The sequence below is a fragment of the Lacerta agilis genome, chromosome 9, assembly GCF_009819535.1.
Source record: "Lacerta agilis isolate rLacAgi1 chromosome 9, rLacAgi1.pri, whole genome shotgun sequence".
Taxonomy (NCBI): Eukaryota; Metazoa; Chordata; class Lepidosauria; order Squamata; family Lacertidae; genus Lacerta; species Lacerta agilis.
The window spans coordinates 35520911-35545391 of NC_046320.1; the positions used below are offsets into that span (position 1 = coordinate 35520911).

Below are 24481 nucleotides of genomic sequence, written 5' to 3' on the forward strand. Positions count from 1 at the left end.
CCCCCAAAAAAAGTTGTACTCGGGGTAGCCCACTAAAATGAATGATTCTACGTTAGTAATTTCTAATAATGTCAATTGGATACACCTCATCCTATCTAGAGCAGGTATGGGGAATCTCTGGCTCTTGAAATGTTGTTGGCATACAATTCCCATCATCTCTGACTACTGGCCATGCAACCCCTGATTTAGAAGTTGTTCAGAGTACAGAAAATTTGTAGAGTAAAAAAAGTTAAGGCGTTTAAGCATTGCTGAAATTGCCTCTCTATGTCCCCCTGCTGCCCAAATCTGGCACACAGATGACATAACCGCAGCTGACATATTGCAGAGGAACACAGGGAACAGAACTGGTCTCTTTGGCAGGTATGTCAGAAACAATTATATGCAACATACTTTGAATTCCTAAAATGGGCTACAGAACCAAAAAAAAAAAATTAAGCATTCACCTTTTATTTTAAAAAATCACTTGTTTAGCCAAAGAAGAAAACAACTCCCTTCCCCCACAGCCCATTTTTAGCATTTCAATTATATATTAATTATGGGACAAGAGGCTTCATTTTGATGGAATGAGCACTGTCAGCAGAGCGTCTAATAAGAAGTGTTATATGTGTGTAGAAATTCCACACCAACAACAAGGTCAGTATGTTTTGCTTCTCCCTTGTCCCTCCCTTATCAGCCTACAGCAACTATGGGGAATATCCAGCTTACAGGCCTAATTCAGTCCACTGGGTCTCCCTATTTGGTCCATCAGCTGCTCTAGCCAAGCCGCACCCACATCAGGTTTGAGGCATGCAAATAAGTGGTGCGGCCAAAGGGAGCCTGCACGCACCACAGACCAGTCGATTGGCAACTCCTGCAAATACCTGTGCACAGCTTTCTGCAAGCACCGACAACCAGGTAAGTGTCAAGGCTTGCATAACTACATACATGGTGCTGTGCAAATCCCAACAATCAGCTGATAGACACCAAGACAAAAATGGGTTCCCTGGTGTGATTGTGACAACAGGTGATTGATATGTGGGCACCCCCATCTACCTGCCAAACTTGCCCCATGGGGGGGGGGTGGAAGGGAGAAGTCAGGATCTGCCTGACGGCCAGATCCAGTTCCCTACCCCTCCCCTACACCGTACACCATGAAGAGCACAGCACTCGTATACAGTGATGCCTCGCTAGACGAATGCCTCGCTAGACGAAAAACTCGCTAGACGAAGGCATTCGTCTAGCGGAAGGCTGCCCCGCTAGACAAAAAAGTCTATGGGGCTACCTTGCAAGACGAAAAAATTTCGTCTTTTTTTCCGTTTTGCGGAGCGCGGCTGTCATTGCCGCTCCACAAGACGAAAAACCCGCTAGACGAAAATTTTCGCAGAACGAATTATTTTCGTCTAGCGGGGCACCACTGTAGTTCCTTACAATACTGCTATTTAGATCACATTCTTAAAGTTCATGCATGAACAGGATGTGATACCCTTGCAAAACTGTTCGATGTTATGAGTAAAAGGTTGGTGGGAAATAAGTCTAGGTACTCACTGATTCCTTTCTCTTTTGGAGCAATTTTCTCAATGTCTTTTAGTTGGAATACATCTTTCTGTCACAAATAAAATAAAAATAACATACACGTCATCCATAATCACACAGTGACTCTGAAATAACTTCAATTAATCTAAGGGCTTGTGGTTTTAAGAGTAACATTTATGACTCAGTGCTCTTTGCAGCTTACATAAGTTACTGCACCACATTACTGCTTTCACATATGGGAACTGGTTATCCTTCTGATTAATTTCCTACCTGCGCCTTTCTGGGAGCAACAGAAGCTCCCAGGAATTATCTAAGGTCATATTCCATGCCGTACTGTACATTGAAAGCACTCTCATACCATTTTAGTAGTCATAGCTTTCCCCCAAAGAATCTTGAGAACTGTAGTTTGTCAAGGGTTCTAGGAAATGTAGTTCTTTGAGGGTAAATTACAGTTACCAGGAGTCTTAGGAGAAGACATGGCTGTTAAAGCGGTATTAATGTAGTTTAAATGTATGGTGTGGATGTGATCTAAAACCACCTTACTTATTTGTGAACAAGACAAGTGCTAAACTCCCATCTACACTTGCTACTGGGCAAATTGGAAACAGTAAATTATCCATATATATACATATAAAGTCTCAAGCAAGAAGACATCTCTGCATTTTGGAATTTTTGTTTTTACTTATCTACAGGCTTGTAAACCATTCTTCCAATTACCTAAGCCCAGGTTTTCTGCAAATTTAACAAAATCTCATGGGTCCTGTAATGGGTTACATACAATCAAACTATATAGCACAGTACTTAAATTTAAAGGATGAGAATGTGAGTCAAACAACATCAGGAGAGTCATAGCCTTCCCTTTCTTGCAGTAAACAGGGGTCAGCAAACTTTTTCAGCAGGGGGCTGGTCCACTGTCCCTCAGACCTTGTGGGGGGCTGGACTATATTTTGGAAAAAAAAAAAATGAACGAATTCCTATGCCCCACAAATAACCCAAAGATGCATTTTAAATAAAAGGACACATTCTACTCATGTAAAAACACGCTGATTCCCAGACTGTTCATGGGTCAGATTTAGAAGGCGATTGGGCCGCATCTGGCCTCCAGGCCTTAGTTTGGGGACCCCTGCAGTAAAGTGTAGAAGCCACACTGAAACTGCAGCTGACCTATAGAAACTACCTCCGCTCTCTCTCTTATGATTACATGCCTTTCAAAAGCTTCACCTCTGTCTGTCCTGTTTTCTCCCATAGGAGAACAGGGATTTATAATTTATACAACCTGACCCAAGTATACTCTTAGCCCACTCACACCAGTATTCCTAGCTACAGAAGTGGGGGAACACTTTTTTTTTAACCACTGTTCTTCATGTGATACTAGCCAATGCCAGGTTCTGCCAACCTAGCAGTTCAAAGCATGCCAGTGCGAGTAGACAAATAGGTACTACTGCAGCAGGAAGGTAAACGGCATTTCCATGAGCTCTGGCTTCCGTCACAGTGCTCTGTTGTGCCAGAAGCAGTTTAGTCATGCAGGCCACATTACCCAGACAGCTGTCTGTGGACAAACGCCAACTCCCTTGGCCTAAAAAGTAAGATTAGCGCTGCACCCCATTGCCTTTGACTGGTCTTAACCATCTAGCGGTCCTTTAGGTTCATGCAATTCAGAACTACATACACATTGATTTCTGAAAACATTTTGGAACATCTTACTTTAAAAAATAGAAAAGCTGCATCCCTTCAAAATGTTGCTGTACTCCAATTCCCACCAGCCTGTCAGCATGGCCAATGGTTGGGGATGATGGCAGCTGTAGTCCAAGAATGTGTGGGGTTTAAACATCCCTGCTTTAATTAATGCAGTTCTGGTTGTCAACCACACAGGTTGTTGTTGTTCAGTCGTTCAGTCGTGTCCGACTCTTCGTGACTCCATGGACCAGAGCACGCCAGGCACGCCTATCCTCCACTGCCTCTCGCAGTTTGGCCAAACTCATGTTAGTAGCTTCGAGAACACTGTCCAACCATCTCATCCTCTGTCGTCCCCTTCTCCTTGTGCCCTCAATCTTTCCCAACATCAGGGTCTTTTCTAGGGATTCTTCTCTTCTCATGAGGTGGCCAAAGTACTGGAGCCTCAACTTCAGGATCTGTCCTTCTAGTGAGCACTCAGGGCTGATTTCTTTGAGAATGGATAGGTTTGATCTTCTTGCAGTCCATGGGACTCTCAAGAGTCTCCTCCAGCACCATAATTCAAAAGCATCAATTCTTCGGCGATCAGCCTTCTTGATGGTCCAGCTCTCACTTCCGTACATTACTACTGGGAAAACCATAGCTTTAACTATACGGACCTTTGTCGGCAAGGTGATATCTTTGCTTTTTAAGATGCTGTCTAGGTTTGTCATTGCTTTTCTCCCAAGAAGCAGGCGTCTTCTAATTTCGTGACTGCTGTCACCATCTGCAGTGATCATGGAACCCAAGAAAGTGAAATCTCTCACTGCCTCCATTTCTTCCCCTTCTATTTGCCAGGAGGTGATGGGACCAGTGGCCATGATCTTAGTTTTTTTGATGTTGAGCTTCAGACCATATTTTGCGCTCTCCTCTTTCACCCTCATTAAAAGGTTCTTTAATTCCTCCTCACTTTCTGCCATCAAGGTAGTATCATCAGCATATCTGAGGTTGTTGATGTTTTTTCCGGCAATCTTAATTCCGGTTTGGGATTCATCCAGTCCAGCCTTTCGCATGATGAATTCTGCATATAAGTTAAATAAGCAGGGAGATAATATACAGCCTTGTCGTACTCCTTTCCCAATTTTGAACCAATCAGTTGTTCCATATCCAGTTCTAACTGTAGCTTCTTGTCCCACATAGAGATTTCTCACAGGTAGCCAACTTCAATAGGTACTCACCATACAAGAAGGAGAATGCAGGTCAAAGGCTCTCATACTGGTTTTGGTACAGCCAGCTCTCTGTGCAAGCTGAGAGTACACCCAATTTTAGTACACATCCTTTCTGACATTATGGGGGCTTCTGACACAAGTATTCAGTTTGCAGCAATCAATTATGGGGCAGTCCTACACACATTTGGCAACTCCATGTGTCAATTCTGGGTCAATACATGCTCACTGTGAAAACATTCATAATGTTTACCTACAACAACAAAGTATTACTTACTGTTTCAAAAAATATTTCCATCATCCGTGTTCTCTTCTCTTCAACACTCAGCCCCCTTTTCTTTGACTGAATAGGGGAGGAAAACATGTTATGTTGTCATTCATATAGAGTGTTTCAGCTCAAAGGCCCCCAAAGCAGTGAACAGAATATAAATACAAAAGAAAGATACAATAAAAAACAACAATCGTACTGCTCAGTATACACATTAACTTCCTATGCCTCCCATGTGGACTGTAAGTAGTGTTTTAGTAGACTGCTTTGGGTCATAGTAGTTATAAGCCTGCTATGCAAGAACCTTCCATCTTGGCTTGAATCCAAATGGCTAAATCTCTGCTGGAAGGATTAAGAAGCTCATAAATGGTGCTGCATTAAAAGATGGGAAAGAAGGGTGGCATGATACGTTATTAGGTCATTGTGTTACACCTAGTGTGGGTCTGACAACATAAGCGCATTAAGACTTTAATTGGTATTAGATTTTATTGATTTTGGCCTATGTAGTCTATGAACTATTAAGACCTAATTACCAGAATATGCAGAATCAGTTTCTGTTCATGTTCAGCCCTTCAGAAGAAAAGCCTGCTGTGACAACTCCACTTGAATAAAAATTGCATGCAATTCTGAGAAGATGAGTGGGAATGCACATTCAGAGTAATCTCCTGGGTTTTCTTTGCAGCAGTTGTTGGCACTTTAATTTTTTAAAAGGAGTTTAGCAATTAGCTGTTACAGGGGAAACCAAGGGTCGGAGGGGAACCCATAACAGTATGCCCAGGACTCTTGCTGCAAACTATATAACCTCTCATTCCAAATACATTTGAATGAATCCTAAATATTGCTAGCCTGTCCTACACTGCAAACCTATGCATGTCTATTCTGAATTCAGTGGGACTCTCATCCAGGTAAGCATATGATTCTACCATTCATTATCCACCATAAGCATTATCAAGCATGATGACTCACATTCAGAATATTGGCAAGCAGCACATTTAGGATGAGTAACAACATTTGAAACAATGACTAACACCACCTGCAATATAAGCTTCTTCTTTTTAAGTAAGCTACCACAAAAGTAATTGTTTTCTTACTCCAAGCCTCTCTTCCCTTGCCTCTCTCATCTATGCCATGCCAAGAGATGGCATGCAATAGGAAAATCTGAGACTTCCCAGAATAATCAATACAATTTGATTACTTAATACTTTTGCATCTACACATGTCTCCTTAGAAGTCATACTTCCTTCATTTGGATATATTCCAAATTAAGCATGCACAGGGTTGCTATGCATGGCTCATTTCCAATAATGGGGTGCATATTTTTAAGGAAGCAGCAACAGCCATTCACACAGCAAGAGGGCTGTTCTCCCCACCACCACCACCACCACCAGCAGCAACATTCTCAGTAATATATAAATGTGTGTCACGGTGGCCTTGTAAATGAGACCACAATATACTTGCCTGCAAACAAAACAAACCATAGCCCTGAAAGAGCTTGTATAGTCTGCATTTCCATACTGGCTGCAGAGTAGGTGGAATCCCTTCTCTGGGACCAATATGGAAACACAAAATAATGGCCTAGGATATTTTCATTTCATTTCATTTTTAAAAAGCTTTTTCTTAAACAGGCTTGGAGAAAAGACATAGCGCTGAGTTTACTTAATCCACAGAAACCAATTGGACTGGAGGAGAAGAAATGGGGAGTGATCTACCCCTCTTCCATCAGCCAATTCACTCACCTGCACAAAATTCATAGTTGCCTGTGGGTACCAGGCAAATTATTAAATACAGGGCTGGGACACATGCTCTGTTATACGTGTTATATCTGGGGAGCATAACACAAAAACTAAAATGCACTTGGGAGACATATTGCGTTTAAAAAAAGTCTCAAGCCACAGTGTGGGGAAAATCCTTTCAATCTCTTGGGGAAGCAAGTTAGGTAAACATGTCAGGATGTGGGTTTTCAACCCAAAGCAGTGACAAGATGCAATATTAAGTTTCTGTCCTACAGAGAGTTCTATTATACTTGCCTGGAAATGCTGACATCTACATGCTCTTTAACCCAGCGTGGTTTGACTTGTGGTTCTCAGAATGTGTGAAAAGCAACAGGTGTTATAAGTGTTAAAAACTCAGCAGCATGAGAACTTCAGGGAGCTGCTGGCAGCAGGACTGAAGAGAGGTTGTGGTAACTGACCTCTTCAAGTCAAACAGAGGTTTTTAACCCCTCATTTCATTTACTGAGCAGTGCTAGTCTGCAAGGTATTTCCTGCAGGTTCATGGCACTGCAATGTGGATAAGCAGCTGCATCTCTACTAGTTGTGCGCATGAAAGCCTACTACTTGCAAACCAGACAAAGAATAAGAATTAAAGTTTATCATATAAGGATGCTGATATTGTAAGTCAGCTTCCCACATGTTCCTGCATGTTTTCCTTTTCATTGAAACTTACTTGTTGAGTATGTGCACTATAATCAAAGGCTATGGGGAAATGAACAACTGGTCATTCAAACTTATGCTATAGTCCATGCACAAAGACCAGGAGCTTGCTGCTTTCGCTAGTATGCAAGCAGATTTTGGGGGAAAATTTAGATATTTAGCCACTCCCATCTCAAAAGCTTAACGTGCATTATATTCTCTTTAGATCACCCTGAATAACTCATCGTCCAGGACACTTAAGAAGTAAAGATATACAAGTGTTCTTCAGTTCACACCTTATGGGTTCCCATCTTTTCTTCTGGCACTGTTCCCCTGCACTCAACAACTGATAAAATTTAGGCATTCGTTATCCTTTTCTATCACTGAACCTCTATGAGCTACAAAAGGTTCTGCTTCTGAACTTTCTTGCAGCTGCTAAAGCTGACATATAGAAAGGAAAATTGGCAGCCCAAGCATGGCATCATGATCAAAAGACAAGCATCTTAGCCATGCTAGGTTCATTAGAACTAACATAATTCATTATACTATGTTTCACCTCCACTGTCAGAGGCATTATGCCTCTGTATACCAGTTGATGGGAACTGCAGGTGGGCAGAGTGCTGTTGTGCTCATGTTCAGTGTGCAGGCTTCCCACAAGCATCTGGCAGGCCAGTGTGAGAAAAGGATGTTGGACTACATGGGCCATTGGCCTGATCTGGCAGGGTCATCTAATGTTCTTAATTCCAATTTAAACAGATTAGAGATAAATTAACAGAGAATTAGTCTTTCAGCTACTAGCAGTTAACAGTAAAAGCAGTACAGTATCTCTAGGACTGATGGGATTCTAGCACAATGACAGGGAATGACCATTACTATTATGACCACTTTGTAAGCCTTTGGCATTTGGCTAACCAATATATGGTCCTGCACTGGTTCAGCAAAGATATATATATATATATATATATATATATATATATGGATGGAATAGTGGGATGGGACAGACAGCACTTATTCTAGATTATTAATGAGCAACCCAACCCAAAGCATTCAGAGCTAAAGTCAAGCCCTACTATGTTGAATGGGGCTTACTTCCTCAGGTAAGCAGTCATAAGAATACAATAAGAATATATAGCAAAATATAGGTCATGTATATGTAAGAGAGAGATAAGAGAAAAATGGTGTTACAGTGAGAGTATTGGACTTAAACTGCAGAATATACAACTACAAATCTTAATTTGGCCTCCCAGAAACAACTGGATGTCCACTGTGGAAAATAATAATGCTGCAATGTTAAATTACAGCTGGAGGGACCCAGGCTCAGAGACCTGAACAGCAATGAAGCTCACTGTGTGACCTTGAGCTGGTAACGTTTCAGTGCTATAACCAGGATGAGAAGGGACAAACTAGGTTAGGGTTTGAGTCATTTCTACTTCTCCTATGAAGTTCTACAAACTATACAGTGTACATAGTTTGGGTGGTTTAGTACAGTGAATCCCAAACTTTCCCACAGACCAGTTGAAAAACGTTGAGGGTCTTGGCAGACTACTTAATAATATTTCTGCCTGTTGCAACAACTGCAATGTGCTATGCTAGATGCAGTTCGGTTTTTAATTTCTTTTTAATTTTTTTATATTTTAGTCCATAGAATTCAAATTGCAACACGGTAACATACAATAAATAAAAGAACCCGTGAAAATACCATTAGAAATCCATACGAACATTTCACGCATTGGATGAGCAGTCTTCCGGCGACAAATCCGCAGACCTTCCGGGGTCCCTCCGAATGACACTCACTGACTGCTGGTGGTCCCCGTACCCCTCTTTGGGGAACCCCCTTCTCTGGTATAAACCACTATGAATGCCTCAATGGCACACTGCTGGATACAGCTACAAAAAGGACATCTGTCTCGCTCGTTTATTTAGCTAATGTTTGCTTATCTCCCATCTAAATCAATGCCTGTCGTCATAGAGGCGTCACACACCCCTCATTCTGACCGCAGGCACGATGATGCAATTCACTGTCACTTTCGGCCCTAGCCTACCTCGCAGGGTTGTTGAGAGGACAACATGGAAGGTAATTCGGGGGGCTGGCTTGGAAGAAGGGCGGGATATATATATATAGGGGGCCTTTTTTCTGAGGTAGCTGGGCTCTCATATAAAGAAAGGGAAGAGGAGAGCTACTTTAAAGGGTCGCCCCCTCCTCGCTGCGGCTGCCGAATAGCCGCCTGCGCCGACCCCGCGAGCAGCGCATTCCACCCGCTCCACTGCATCCTGAACCCGCCCTCAGCCACTGAGCCCGGCAAGATCGCGGAGAGCCCAAGAGGCAAAGGCGGCGGCCGCGGCGATAGCTCACCATGTCTCTTCCTTCCCTCCTCGGATGGCGGGAATTTGAGTTTGAGGGGGGAAGAGACGCCGACGCTGCTCCGCCCCCTCCCTCCCTGGTACGCTACCGCCACCTGGCGCCTTTAAGGAGGTACTGCAAGCCCCGCCGAGCCGGCCCTGCCCTTTTATAACTCGACCGCCTCTCTCGCTCCACCCTTATCTCCATAGAGCTATAGGAGAGAGAAAAGTGGGAGAGGCGCGCGCCGCAGAAAGCACTTCCAGGAACGTTTTCACAGGCTTCCCTTAATTCCCCCACCCTCCCAAAATGGACGTCGCTGTAGCCAAACTCTTGGCATCTCAGTTTGCTGGGTTTGGATTGCAGATACGTTTGCTTGCTTCCTTGTTTTCCGTGGAGGGTTTGGAGTTGTCCCCCCCCCCGTTGTTGATTTGTTCTTTATTTGTTACTACGTTTTTATGGCCGCTGTTGGAACACAGTATCTTCCAAGTCGCACAGTGAGTTAGGTAAGCTATCTAAATAAAGTTATCAATAAGCCCACAATACAGACGTCTGAAACAAGGAACAAAATTGGAAACGGGATCTCTCTCTCTCTCTCGTTTATTTGTCCTTGAACAAACGCTCAGCAAGATAAAACAGTAGCGCGTTTTCAGTCTGGAAAATAAAAGGACCACGCTTCAGCCGGCTTCCGGGACTCTAATCTAACCTCTCCCCCCCCCCCCCGTCTATGTTCCGCAGCACTTTTTCGCACGGGGTTTTCTCCCTGCTCCTTACTGTACATCTGACAAGAGCGAGAAAACCTAGCTGCAGTATTCTGCTATGCTTCCAATGTAATCCCGCGTAAGTAGTATGTCTACCTGCAAAGATTATGAAACACAGTTAATTCACACGAGAACCTTTGAAAGGATGTGCTGCTTCTTTTATTTAAAGACATTTGTATACCATTTCACTGTAAGTAAAACCTCTAAACAGCAATCTTGAAAGCGCAAAAGCAGTCCCTCACTACCACAAATCATGCAGTAGGTTTTTCTTTCTGCATTTGGAAAAATCGAAGGGGTCGTTTAGTCGGAATTGGCAATAGTGCTATATCTACAGCATAAAAGTCTGTTTGTTTCCACAACACGCTTCCTGGACATTGGTAAACCAACAAAGTAATCCTAAAAGTATCTACTTTACTCTCTTATAAAGAAAACTGGACTCGTACAGACTTTTCGCTACTTGGGCAAAAAGGACACATAGAAACACTATCAGCTACTTACTTTAATTCCTATGTATATAAACCTCCAGTAGGTGCACTGGTAGCAGAATTTCTCAGCCAGCTCACAGCTCCTATTTCAAATTTCATGCTGAACATGTGGATATCAAAGGGCCTGAAGTCGGGATCTTAGCACCCCCTCTATGCCTTGGGTGTATGTGTGGAGACGATCTAATGTTCATTAGAATGCCTTCCCCTCTGCTTCTTTGTATATGTGTTATAAAATTATGTTCTTCAGTATATATTCTTCTCCTGCCCTATTAAGAAGTGCTCAACAAAACATGTCATATATATATATATATATATATATCAATACAACATTGTAAAAAAAAAAAGGAAACACACATTATTCATTTATTTTTATTTCTGGGGTTTGTGCATGATAAAAGATACACACATTTGACTGAATTTTCCTATTGTTCCAACACAAGGTATTTTCTTTTCAGCTTTCTCTGTAAGATAAAGCATAAAAATACCATGGCATACACAAAGCTAAACCTAGACACAAACACTCTTCAATGAACACCTTTCATCCTCAGCCTTAACTAGACATAGTTTATACCATATTTCTTCTCAACAAGGAGAGGGTGCATGGCTGTGGTGGGGAAGAAAGAAAAACTGACTTAAGATACTTCAGCATCGTTTTCAGAGAGTGCAAGACATTATAGCATTCTTTAAACAAAACATATGAAACTGGCTTACAAAGCTGGAATGTACAAAAAAAAGTCGTTCACTCCAAGGACTGGAAAGGTACATTTTGAACAATTCAGTTTCTAGCGCAGGGAGATTACAATACACGATGCACATTATGGAACATTCCAATGTCATAAAGCAAGAAAGCAAACCACCAGGGTTAAGGCTGTGTTGCTCACAAACATCCACTTAAGTGTGGTACATTCATCGGAAACTACCACCATTTTGGAATCATCCTATGCTAAATACAAACATCTTCCATACATTCTCCAAACACAGACCTTGAAAATCATTGCTCACAGTTCATCTTCAACAGCATTTTCAATGGACATTAACATTTTGTTTCTTACTGTCATCCATTAAAAAGAAAATTAAAAAATTCATTTCCTCACACAACAAGCATAACTTAATGGGCACTTGTTTTCATTATGGCAACACTAGATCCTTAGTCATCAAAGGAAAAAAATCAGCTGTAAAGTTGAAAGCCCTGTAATGTTTATGAAGGACAACAACAATAGACAATGTTTTTCTTGCTACTTTGCTGAAACTTTAAATCAGTGTAAAAACTTTACTAGTATTTATCAGTTTTCTTTTTTATACAGTTTAAAAAAATTATTCAATGTACAGTTTGCGAGTTTATTGAAAAATGAACTGACAACATTTTTAGGCTTATTTTTAGCAAGTGTTTACCTTAATAAACACATATACCGGTACTTGCACTGCTCGTGATGCATTTACTACTTATTACTCTACCTTTGGGCACCACTTGACAGAAGATGGACACTGCAAACATAAACCAGAATCACCAAAAAAAACATGGGGCAACATTACTACCAATCCATTTTAGGTCTGTAGTGCAGATGTGTCCTAGGCTGTGGGTTTGGCAGTGTAAGAGGGGATGGGTCGAATATGCACGCCTTAGATCAGGGAATGGGAATGTGTGCCCTCCATATGTTGGAATACAGATTCCATCATCTCTGATCACTGGCCCATGGGGCTGATCAAAGTTAAGAGTCCAACAATATCAGCAGAGCCACAGGTGTCTCATCCCTGCCTTTGTAAACTCTGAAATTCTGGCAAATGTTTGCCCGGCCCCCCAAAAATGACTTAAAAAAAGAAGTTACATTTATACAATGGTTATTTTTTTCATTTCTTCGATCAGCTAACCAGGTAAAGGGCAACAATTGTGAACAACTGGAAATTGGTGAGCAAGAAACATTTCGATTATTGCTAGCTAATTTTCAAACGCTCATTTTGGCCCTTGCTCAGTTAGCTGATGTTGCTAAGCTTTCAAAATATCATCTGGCAAAAATATGAAATTCAACAATGCTCCAGACTAGCACCAGTTTGTAAATAGTGTGCACCACCAACAGATTATAAATCTTAACAATTCATCAAGGAAGAACCAGGATCTTTAAAATTAAAAAAGTTAGATATTGAGGAAAAGGCCACATTACCCTTAACATGTGTTAGCTTTGTTGTAAAGGAAATAAGCAATACAGTAATTAAAATTTGAGTTGGTAGTACATACAACATTACTAAGGTGTTATTTACTAGGATTAAGAAACAATTACTTTAGGAAAGCATTTGAAGGACAATGTCCGCATGCATGAAATGGTCTCCAAGTGTGATTTATAACAATTTAAGTTTGGATGCTTCCCTAATACAATTCACTGGGAAGGGCTCCTACAAAAATTCCATTGAGATGCGAGCACAGATATTCACTAGAAGTGAGAAAGTATCATGATGGACAGTTGTGCTCCTAATCCAGTTTAAGAAATTGCAGAACTAAGAACAGTAACATTCAAGTGAATATTTCCTTTTGTCACAAGAACATATTTATAAAAGCATAAGCATCTAAAATTTTAAGCCAGATTGGTTTGACAATATGTCGTGAATTGCGTCTATAGTAATAACATACTTAACAGTTTGTGAGTTCCTTTATATTAAAAGTTCAATAACAATTGCGAGACAGCTTAAGGTTTTTTTGTTTTGTTTTTGCTTGCATGGCTTAATAAATACATATAAAATCATAAATAGGATATCCCTTTTCACAAAGAATTTAAATAGATTTCAAGGTGGTTCAGTGTCTGAGACTAACAGCATGCAGTGTCTGCCTATTGCCTTTGCAGACACTCAAAAATATTGATCCGGGAACCATAAATTTAGATTCTTAGCATTACTCATTTAAGATGTTTATTTTATAACAGTATGTGAGAAGGAGTAATAGCCTTTAAACAGTGCTTATCTATTCCTTAGTTTAAAACAACCAACTTTTTAGCTACTGTATTGTGGGCAAAGTAGGTAATAATCTTCATTTTTGCAAGTCTTCTCATTGTACTCATTATTTAAATGTTTTAAGGCTCTACCGACCCCCAAAGTGCAGGCTGGCTGATATTAAGATTCCACCCTGACAGGTCAAACTAAAGATCAAGAAGGAAAATGTCAAATTTGGGGTTCACGAACCACACCATCAGGAATCTTCTAGCGTAAGGCCGGAGGCAATTTGTGACCCCACACTGCTATCAAATGTATTTTTCTTCTCACTTGATGTAACAATGTAGGCAAAAGTGTATTTGATGGAAATAACTTAAGCAAAAGGAGGAAACACATTGCAAGCACTGAGGTGAATCTGATAATTATAAGTTGCAAGACTTGTATGTGGGAAGGGGAATAGAGGGAAATAGACCCTTTCAGAACATTCTCTCATACACAGGGTTATGCACATTCCTGTTTGTTATCACCTACATTTATGCTCCTTGTTCTTTTGTTCCCCACACTACATGCGCATATGATGGAGGAAGTCATGAACAGTTTTTGAAATCCCTCTGTAGAACACTCTCGCACTCATAAGGATCTTCCAAGACTTGTTCAATTAAGTCTGATGCTCAGTCTTTCTGGAATTCAAACAAATGCACACCTGCTTTGGTAACCCTTGGTTTTACCCAAAATGAAACAAACAAACAAAAAACTGTCGACCACCAAACTTCCTTTGGTTGCACAAGGCAGGCCCTCAGATGTGGTACATGTGTGGCTTATTATCCTATGTGAAAATGGGCAATTGGAACAAAGCAGATCGCTTTCATAAACCATAGCAAGAACATGTCTGAAACACGGGTGTCAGGTGTGAAGCTAGCGAGGTTGACATAATGGCAATTAACTTCCTAATGAATCAGTACAGCGCTAATAGGAAACTGATTTTATGAAGTGCCAGCAGTAATCTATCCCTATTGGAATATATTCCCATAGCTTTTTAGACATTTCAGGTTTCCGGAAAAATCCCTACAACACACACTGAGCAGTAGGAAAATTGATAAAACATGTACTGTACATCAATCCCACATAGGGCAAGAAGTTTGCATTGATTTTTGTAGTGCTAGAATCTAAGCTGTGTTAGGTCTGACAGGAAGGGCTAACCATATCTCTTTACTAAAAGAAACTACTCATTACAGTTACTAAGACTGAAGAATGTTACAAGTGTAATACTTACTAGGGCTATGCGATCTAGAAGACTCCCAGACTTCCTGCTGGGTTAAATAATGCTCTACAGTAACAATTTTCAAATTTGGAAGCTTTAAAGAAGTGCTCCCATTCACATGTTAAATAAACACTTTAGATCATGTTGCTTTTAAAATTCTTTCCCCTCCTTCAGAACCACCGCCCCGCCCAGTCAATTACATGAACGCCTGATCTACAAGCCGCAGTTCACATGTCTAGTATCCCATTGTCTCTGAATTCGGTGGGGAGGGAAGAGGGTCTTATTTATTCATCCTTATAATCAATTCAGTGCGTAACGTATGAGGTGCAAGTCCTATGTAAACAAGGTAGGTTTGGAAATTAAAAAAAACAAAAACTGGAGACTCCTTCAGTATTAAAATTGAAATATTTAAGAAGTAGACATCCTACACGAAAAAAGATCTACATTGGCCCTCAGGGGCTAGTAACTTCTTCTTGAGCATGAGCCGCCGCAGCTGTTACTGTAAGTATCGATAGACTTTGAAGCAGTGATTGCCGGAGTCTGCAACTACAACATGACCATCTGAAGTAAGGGCCAAACCTTGGGGACCATAAAGTGGATCGGCGGATGTGTTAATATAGGATAAAAAGGATCCACTCCCATCAAAAACCTGCAAAAAAAGGCAAAGAGAACATGTGTCAGCCAAAGACAGTGAACTGTGGACACCTAGAAGCTAATATGCATAAATACAGGCAGCCACGCAGATTCACATGAAGTAAATTGAATTGTATAAGGTGGCAAAGTCACCAGCTACGAACCTATCTGCTGAAAGCCTGCCATGGTCACACCCAGACTACACTGACATAATTTAATCTGCATGAGGCTGTATTGAAAGATAGTTCACAGCCACCCAGAGTGGCTGAGAAAACCCAGTCAGAGGGGCAGGGTATAATAATAAATAATAATAATAATAATAATAATAATAATAATAATAATAATAGGAGGAGGAGGAGGAATGCACCTGCAAGGATGCTTGCTGGGACCTAGGCTCAGAGCATAGAAACACCAATACTTTCTAATCATTTTCAGGCTCAATTTAAAGCACTGGCATTGCTCTTTAAATCTCTAAAACATTTTGGGAACAGGTTACCTGAAGGGCTGTCTGCAGCCATAGAAAACTCTCAGACCTGCCTTTAAGAGCCACCAGACTGGTAGGCATCAGAGACAGAGCCTTTTCAATAGTGGCCCAAATAACCTTGGAATTCTCTCCCAGTATGTATGGCCCATCTTTACATAAATTTAAAAAAAAAACTATTTTGAACTCCATTCTCTTAAAAGTGCCCAGGGTTGGGTACTAAATTGCTTGAAACAGCTGCTGTTGTTCTTAAGTTTTTCTGTTTTATTGGTATATTACAACTTGGTTTATGGAGTAATTATCTTTTGCAAATTGCCTTAGGAGGGTTTTGTCCTGAAATGCAGAACATCCAAGTATTTTAAATTGAATCAATCTATCTAGTTGTCTGCTACCAGGTTAGAACAGGAAACACTTCTTGCTGTTCTTGTGTTTAGAGGCTTGGGGTTCTTAGAAATAAGAACCTGGACTCAGGTTATGCTTGTTAAGGCTTAGAGGTGTATTTTCTTTCCTAACATACAGGCTGGCATTCCCCTTATGCTTTCTGTTTTATTTTTCCATGTAGTAAATTACTCTTTAATTCAGATCTTGTGTGTGAGTCCTTTTATTGGGTACAAGGGGAGATAAAGGGTAATATAATCATGCATTCAGACAATGCATTGGGGTTTCCCCCCTCATACAAAAGGTTTCCATTCCTCTCAGAAGGATGCGTTAAGATCCTAACATGGACACACCTTTAATCCTGACATACCGTATGCTTCTTACCAGCTAAAGAGCCACAAGTTCCTCTTCCCTTAACTACACAGCTACTCCATTACTCATTGATATTTTCTCTCCCGAGCACAATAAGGTACAATGCTTATCTCAGAGTAAGACCGAGTTGGAAAGTCAATGGGACTCTTACTTCATTTGTAAATATGCAAAAGACTGTGTTGTACTTGAACATTTTGGAGATGGGATACTTGGACGCGAAGATGAGGAAACATCCCCATCAAAACAACATACATCATACTGAGCCAACTGACTTAAAAATCACTTGTTCACCTGTATTCGACTGTTTCCCCAGTCTGCTACAATAATATTTCCATTAGAATCTACAGCTACTCCTGTTGGAGCATTGAACTGTCCATTCCCTTCTCCATTAGATCCAAATTTCAACATGAATTCACCTTCCTGGTTAAATACCTGAATAAATAAATAAAAAATCAAGACACAAATTATATAGTACTTGATGATGAAGGTTAAAAGCCTAATGACAAAACTAAATAGTTATCACCATCAGACGTATAAATCAAAACTTAATTACAGGTAGGAAGCCGTGTTGGTCTGCCGTAGTCGAAACAAAAGAAAAAATTCCTTCAAGTAGCACCTTAGAGACCAACTAAGTTTGCATGCAAACAAAAGCTCATACCAATAACAAACTTAGTTGGTCTCTAAGGTGCTACTGGAAGGAATTTTTTTTATTTTTTATTTTGTTTCAAAACTTAATGGAAGAAAAACATTTCCTTTCTGAGGCAACAGGAAGAAACGAAGTCATAGGCAAAAGTATAGTTAAACCAACCAAAAATGACAGTACTGTCTGCAGAAGAAAATTATAGAAATCTGTGCAAGAAGGAACCAGCAAGTTGTTGTTTTTAAAGCCTAAAATATTAAAGCCATCCTAAGCTAAGGTTACCAGGTTTTTTTTTCCAAAGAATCCAGGGATTTTTTTTTTCTTTTTGAAAAAAGAGAGAAAAGGTTGTTTTTTAAAAAGTTGTTTTTTTAAAAAAAATATATTAAGAAGTAATATCTTCTCTTCTGTGGTCTCCTCTGTTGTGCAGCCTTCCTCTGGGCCCAGGCCTGCTCTCTTGCAGCGCTAGCCACCGTGGAGTAGGCTCGGGTCAGGCCTGGGCTTGGCCACGTATCCATGCCCTCCCGGTGCTCTCCTTCTCAGGGGCGGCAGTGGCAGCAGTGCAGCAAGGTTGGGGCTCCCCTCATTTTTCTCCTTCCTCTTTCTCTCTCTTCCTTCTCCTTCTCCTCTCCTCCTTCTCCCTGCATCGGCTCCGGGGTTTTCCTGGCCCCAGAGCGCCACTGGGCAGTCGGCCGGGCGCTCACGATCCTAGCTTGATTTGGGTCATGGGGGGTCAGCGGTTCCCCCAGTTGACGCACCGGGTATCCCCGGTCCCCCCTCGGCAGTGATGGCAGCAGCGGCAGTCTCAGCAGCCCGGAGCCAGCCTGGTAGCACAGTTGGCTCTAGCTGGCTTCAGGAGCTGCTCGCTGCCCACCATTTTGCTTCGCCAGAAGTCCTCATATGATGTGTCTTGTGCTGTTGAACCAATCACGCAACATTCATTCCCTACTAATCAATCTACAACACTTAAAATATAAATCCGGGGACATTAAATGAAATCTGGGGACATTCTGGGGACAGATTTTGTCCGGGGAAGTCTGGTAACCATATCCTAAGCTGCTGACACACAATGGCTTAGCTGAACAAACAAGGGTCTTAAGTCTACTGTTGCTGTGCTGCTGGGAGCTAAGCCATGGTGGCTTCCTGTTAAGTGTGAATCCAGACTCATTGCTTATCTCTTCCAAACAAAGCATGTGTGGTAAGCCAAAAACAAACCCTGGTTACAGTTCATGATTTGCTTGCAAGAAGAAATTATTCTCACACACACACACACACAAAATCATTTTTTTTGTTTTTCTGTAACAGGGTCCTACTGCAAACACATATAGGATTGCACTGCACATCTCTGGATCAGGTCACATGCAGCAGTAAGCCATTGTTTGGTATTGCAGGCACAAGCTGGAATAAGCCACAGTGACTCAAGCTCATGCCCTCTCCTTCTGTGTGGCTGGGAGAGTGGGTTTCCATCAGAATAGACTTTCACTTTCTCCTAATCTCATCATTGCAAGCAAACCAAAGATGGTGATTCAATGAGGGTGGGGAGCACCAAGGTTAATTTAAGAAGCCAGCTTCAAAGGAGCAGAGTTTGTAGCTGGCTTGTTTTGAAACAGGCCAGAATTAGTTATAAACCACTATCTTTGGTTTGCACACAATGGCAACCCAATTTAGGGGAAGTTGCACTAAATGCTGCCAAAGTCCTCCTCCCAGCTGCATATGAAGAGGGTGGGCATACAAGCCAAAGTCTCTCTCATGCTCACTCCAGCTCATGTCCATAGTGCTAAACCATGGTTAGTATTACACACTCATTTGCGCAATGCAGTTTCTCCTTATTCTCCTCTTCCCAACAGCCCTCTGTATGCTCCCAACATCTGTTCTGGAAGGTTTGGTGTCCTCCAGAACAGATTTGTTGGGGAGGTGTTGGGGGGCCTGGAGGGAGGGAAGAGAAACTAGAAGTCCCATCATGCAAACATTTTTTTTTCAATTCCAAAAATTGAAAGTGTTTGATGCCGTGTATTACAGAATTAATGTCATGTATGCCCATTTTTAAAGAAGAGCCCCAAATCCAATTTCCTAGTGCATCCTCCCTCCCACGTGGGGGTTTCCTTTCACTGTAATCAGTAACATTCCCACGCATGGAAAGCAGAAGTGGGAGGGGGGATTTGCTTTCCTAGCAATTTAAAATTAAACTGTTTCTGTTAGCTAATTGTTTATATATATATTTTTTTAGAAAAACAGAACCATAAGTACGCACAAAAGCTTGGCTTCATGACAAATTTATAATACAATCCATGCTTCTCAATAAAATTATATTTGCATGCTTCCATTTCCCTGTATTTTGGGTATGATACAGAGTAGACTGTCCTGTGTAAATGAAATGTGGCAACATTTACATAGGAGTTAGCAGAAGGTCAATGCCATGTTCTATTTATTCTACAAATCAGTGTGTCGAAAATATTCTCTGAGCTGCAAGGCCACAACAATTACAGAGAAAGGTTTGGAAAGTTGCTCTTGCCCATTCCAGTATTGCTTGGGAAGCCAGAAGGAAAGGAGGATGTTAGCTACAATCCTGGCCACAGTGTACTTTGAAAACCATGTGCTGGGCCGTACCTTTGGAACCAGGAGCTTAATCCAGATTGGCTTTGAGTTCCCTTCCATTTTATTAGCAGGATGGCAATGAAATTTCTTCTCCATTTTCAGTCAGATTTCTAACATATTTTATTTCCTTGTTTGCCAGAGCCTGGCCATAGAACTGAAAACCTCTGTTGTCATTAGGAAATCCTGCATTGCTGAACAATTGCTGCTTCTCAGGGTATATGTTTATCAAAAGAGGAGCCCCCCCCCCCCTGCTGCTAAACTATGCCAACAACCCATTTAGGGTCTCTCCTGTGGTCTTGTTTCCTTAATTGTAATCCAAACCACAGGAACAGTTATTTCCTGCCTAATTCCAGAAGCCTATGAAAAACAGTCTCAATTCAACATTGCCCATTTAGCTCCAACTTAAGTTACACTTCTCAGCTGTATGTAGATTGAAAGAAGCCCTATAATAGCCCATGCCACATTTCTCTTACCCACGTGGGGCTGTGCCTTCTTGCTGCTCTTAGCTTTGTTCTACACATTACTTTTATCACAGAACCCACTCGGAAAGGTCTCTGTATGGCCTCTGTAGGGTGTAGCAATGGTCACTGAGTGCAGGGTGGGCAGAATGCAGACTGAGATCTATTGGTAGATCTTTGGGTGATTTGCAGTAGATGGACCAGGGTCCATCAAATTCTTTATTCCAGCTTTGTATAATGTAGCTTCCTATGCAGTCAATGGCACATATGGCTTGCTTCTATGTAGTAATTTAGCAATTATGTTAAGTGACCCAGAGTATCCTGAATACCTCAGGTTAAGTACTTAATTCGTTCCGGAGGTCCGTTCTTAACCTGAAGCGTACTTAACCTGAAGCACCACTTTAGCTAATGGGACCTCCTGCTGCCGCTGTCCTGCCAAAGCACGATTTCTGTTCTTAAGCGGAGTTCTTAACCTGAAGCGTACTTAACCTGAAGCATACTTAACCACAGGTACCACTGTACTTGGCACAAGAGTAACTTTCTCCAGGTGACAACTAGCATGTCAAAATGATGGTGTGAAATGACCCCAAGAGCTCCTTTCTAGAGATCCAACTTCGTACTTCTTGAATCAATTTAAAAGAACATACACAGCTTTATTTTAAAAGAGCAAAGCAAGAGAATTAATCCAAGTATTTCTCCACCTCTAAACGTAAACAATTATTTCTTGTTGGCTGATGCACAATACCTGTGAATTTAACTACATATTGGAGTAACGGCTTCAATGCATTGTCAATGGGATTATACATTTTATGAAGAAGCAACAGCATCGTACCTTGACTGAGTGGTTGTGGAAATCGGTAATAATAATTTCATTATTGTGGTTGACAGCTGCAAAATGAGGCCCTGCAATAACGGAAGGAAGGAAGTTCAATGCAGGAAGGAAGATAAATCATGACAACAATATTTCAATTCATATGAAGTAGCAGTTTGCATATGGGTTCTGATCAAAATGGTTGATGTGGACCGATGCGCTAGCAGCATGCCTGACTGGAGTTCTCTGGAAATGGCAGCACCAGGTGGTGCTCCAAGGTTCCATTTTAAACTCTACATTTTGCTGCGTTCACTTGTCACATGTTAATGGCTGAAGAAGAACATAATCAGCTACGAACTCAAGAAAAATATGAACTTGGGCAACAGTGTAAGTACTCTAGAGAACAATAAATAAAAAGGTTTCTACCTGGCCAGCTTCAAAACCAGTTTGACTGGTTTCCACCCACTAAATGTTTAGTACAACTTCCAAGTTGAACAATAGACTACTTAAAGTTCGTTTAGCATCTGCCAGTGAGCATGCTTCTTGTTCTTGGTCATGCTGGCTAGGGCTGATGGGAATTGGGGTCCAGCCAGATGTGGAGATCACATTGACTCCCTCTGTCTTAAAACATGATGATCAGCAAACCACAGGAGTCAGACCAGAAGAGTTTTGTTGATCCTGAAAGACTGCTTCCCCTCACTCCAAAGGCCTAAGGAACAACTAAAGTGAAAATTACACCCACATTTCAGGGTTTTCACTGATTTTATATCTACTGCTTTTTGTATTTTTACTGTTGCTACGATAATTGCTTTTGTTGCTGGTGTTTTTGATCTGTTTTGGTATATTTGTTTTATGGTTCTCCTTTGCAGGCTATCTTGAAAATCCAGATTAATAAAATTGGGTGGGGGAAGAGAAAATTACAGCTCCCAAGACTGTTTGGGAAAAGCAGTTTACCCCCCACATAGCTACAATTCCCAACATCCTTAATAAACTGCAGTTCCCATTATTAGTTAAGCAAAATAATGTACTTTAAATGTATGGTATGCACTCAACCCATGTGTTTGCTGAGCCCCTGTAGTACCTTTTTTAAAAAGAAAAAGCAATTGTATGTCTCCTGTTTAGAAAAGCAAATACAACAGAGTCTCATGACAAACAAATTTATATACTATTTTTGTACTGTGTATTTTGGGTCGATGGACCGCAATAAAGCTGTGAGTGTTTATTACAACATAATTGTTCATGAACTAGAGCAGTGGTGTCCAAACTTTTTTCAGAGAGGGCCAGATTTGATGAAGTGAAGGGCTGTGAGGGCCGACCAAAGTTGTTGAGTTTTTTTTTAGGATTTTACCCCAGGAAATAGACTGCCACAGGGGCCAGATTAAACCAACTGGTGGGCTGGATTAGGCCCCCAAAATGGACTTTGGACATGCCTGGACTACAGGGTTGCCATATTTCAAAAAGTTGTTGAGCTTTTTTGGGCAAAGCTGTCAAGGTTTTGTCGATGTCCAGGAAATTATGGACGTGTGGCAACATTAATGGACTACAGTCTACTTACTGTGTCTTGATTACTGTGGTGAAGTTAGAGTGATGCTTTTTCAGCACGCTCAAATACACACACACACAAATTTGGATAAAAGAAAATACATATTAGACAGCAACTGATACCTGCAAACTGCTTATCTCCATTGCCTCGGCTTCCAAATCTGGTTACTATTTTCCCATTTGGCTGGAAGATAAACACACAACATGCTTTGTTGTCCACCACAATGATGTGCCCATTGCGATCCACAGAAACACCTTTTGGTCCCATGAGCTTTCCAGATCCAATTTTTGTCTACAGGAGCAAAGAAAGAGATTAAAGTTGCTTCAAACATACACACATTTGGACTGCTCTGCTGTAATGTTCCCTGGGTTCTTAGCGTTGCCACTATTCATACTTGGGAGAAGATTCTGTAGTAAACTAGTGCAAGAGATTGGAAGTAATAACTTTTGTTGTGATCTATATCGGGAGTAGAGATTCTCATGCCTCTCTGTTTGGCCCTCTGAAATCTCCTCAGGCCACTACACTCGCTATCCCTGCTTTTGCACCCTATTTTTTTTGCCTGGCTAAAACGCAACCGTGAACTCCGTTAATGACTCTTGTGGGCCTGGATGGAAGCAGAGAGGGGTGTAAGAGTGCTGTAGAAAGTAGCCTAGTGTACAAAGGTAAAAATGTATATTTGTTAAATTATCCACTTTTGTTTCTGGCACTCAGAAGGTTGCACAGAATGGAATGAGACCCTCAGGTTGAAAGAAAGGATTCCCTTGCAAAACAAGAAGGGCTCTTTAAGTGTGAGAGGCTTGGAGACCAGAAAGTGGAAAGATTAGAGAGCTCTTGGAGTGAGAGACCAAGAGTTCAAGGACAACAACAAGGAAAAATGCAACAAGTAACAGAGCACAAAGAGAAAAAACTTTATGGCTATTACAGAGCAGTAAACCACAAAGAAGAAAAGAGATACAACCTGGAAAAGAAGAACTTACAAATAAGAATGTTAAGTCCAGAATTGGGCATGATGAAAACAAGAAAAGAAGACGCAGGAGCTGGAAAGAGAGGACTTTTGAGGGGAGATCTGTGGGGGATGGGAAGAAAAAAGGGAAGGGTTAGAATGGTCAGGAAAGGTATGGGGTGAAGAAAGATTATTTAAAGGGGAAATAAAAATAGCTGACCATGAAACTCCGAAACCAGAGTGGGGGAAACGGTGTAAGAGAAATGGAAGAAATTTAAAAATTATTTGAAATGATGTGAATAGAAAAACATTTGAAATTGGAATCAGAGGATATTTAAGGCTACAGTATTGTGATGTTAAGTTAAGATAGGATATAAGAAGTTAAAAGAGTTGTGTAAGGTTTATTTTATTAGCAACAAGATTATAGGTATATGATGATTATGATTTGTAAAGATTAAGATTAGTTGTGAGAAAGAAGATTTTACAATGTCATAAAGTTACTAAAAAAGATTAGAAATGAATGCAGAAGAGAGGATGTGAGGAGGTCCCAAAATAATGCTTATAAAGAGGATAAGGATAGTTAAATAAGTGTTTGTGTGTAAGTTTTTTTGTAGTTTTTTGTAGTGTGTGTTGTATTTTGTGTGTTTTTTATTGTTAAAATTTAATAAATTCTTATAAAAAAAAGAAAGGATTCCCACCCTGTATGATTTTAAGTCAATACCAGGGCAAATGTTTAGGGTCTTCCTCCCATCCCCCACCCCACTCTTCCCTCCATCCCAGAACAAACAAAATAATT

General features: G+C 41.0%; 2 protein-coding genes across 5 annotated transcripts in view; both read right to left on the reverse strand.

Annotated features, from left to right (window-relative positions):
* The window catches only part of MND1 (meiotic nuclear divisions 1), a 36006-nt gene extending 26509 nt beyond the window's left edge, over positions 1-9497 (reverse strand). Inside the window, exons 1-3 of the mRNA XM_033160627.1 lie at positions 9424-9497; positions 4669-4734; positions 1525-1582 (exon numbers count right to left, since the gene is read on the reverse strand). Coding sequence (XP_033016518.1) covers positions 1525-1582; positions 4669-4734; positions 9424-9426 — 127 coding nt within the window. The 5' untranslated portion in view covers positions 9427-9497. The remainder of the gene's footprint in view (positions 1-1524; positions 1583-4668; positions 4735-9423) is intronic.
* Positions 9498-11005: 1508 nt separating this feature from the next.
* TRIM2 (tripartite motif containing 2) overlaps positions 11006-24481 on the reverse strand; it is a 54176-nt gene continuing 40700 nt past the window's right edge. For all 4 annotated transcript variants that reach the window (XM_033161239.1, XM_033161236.1, XM_033161240.1 and 1 more), the window contains exons 9-12: positions 22865-23033; positions 21221-21291; positions 16990-17130; positions 11006-15483 (exon numbers count right to left, since the gene is read on the reverse strand). In XM_033161239.1, coding sequence (XP_033017130.1) covers positions 15331-15483; positions 16990-17130; positions 21221-21291; positions 22865-23033 — 534 coding nt within the window. In that variant the 3' untranslated portion in view covers positions 11006-15330. The remainder of the gene's footprint in view (positions 15484-16989; positions 17131-21220; positions 21292-22864; positions 23034-24481) is intronic.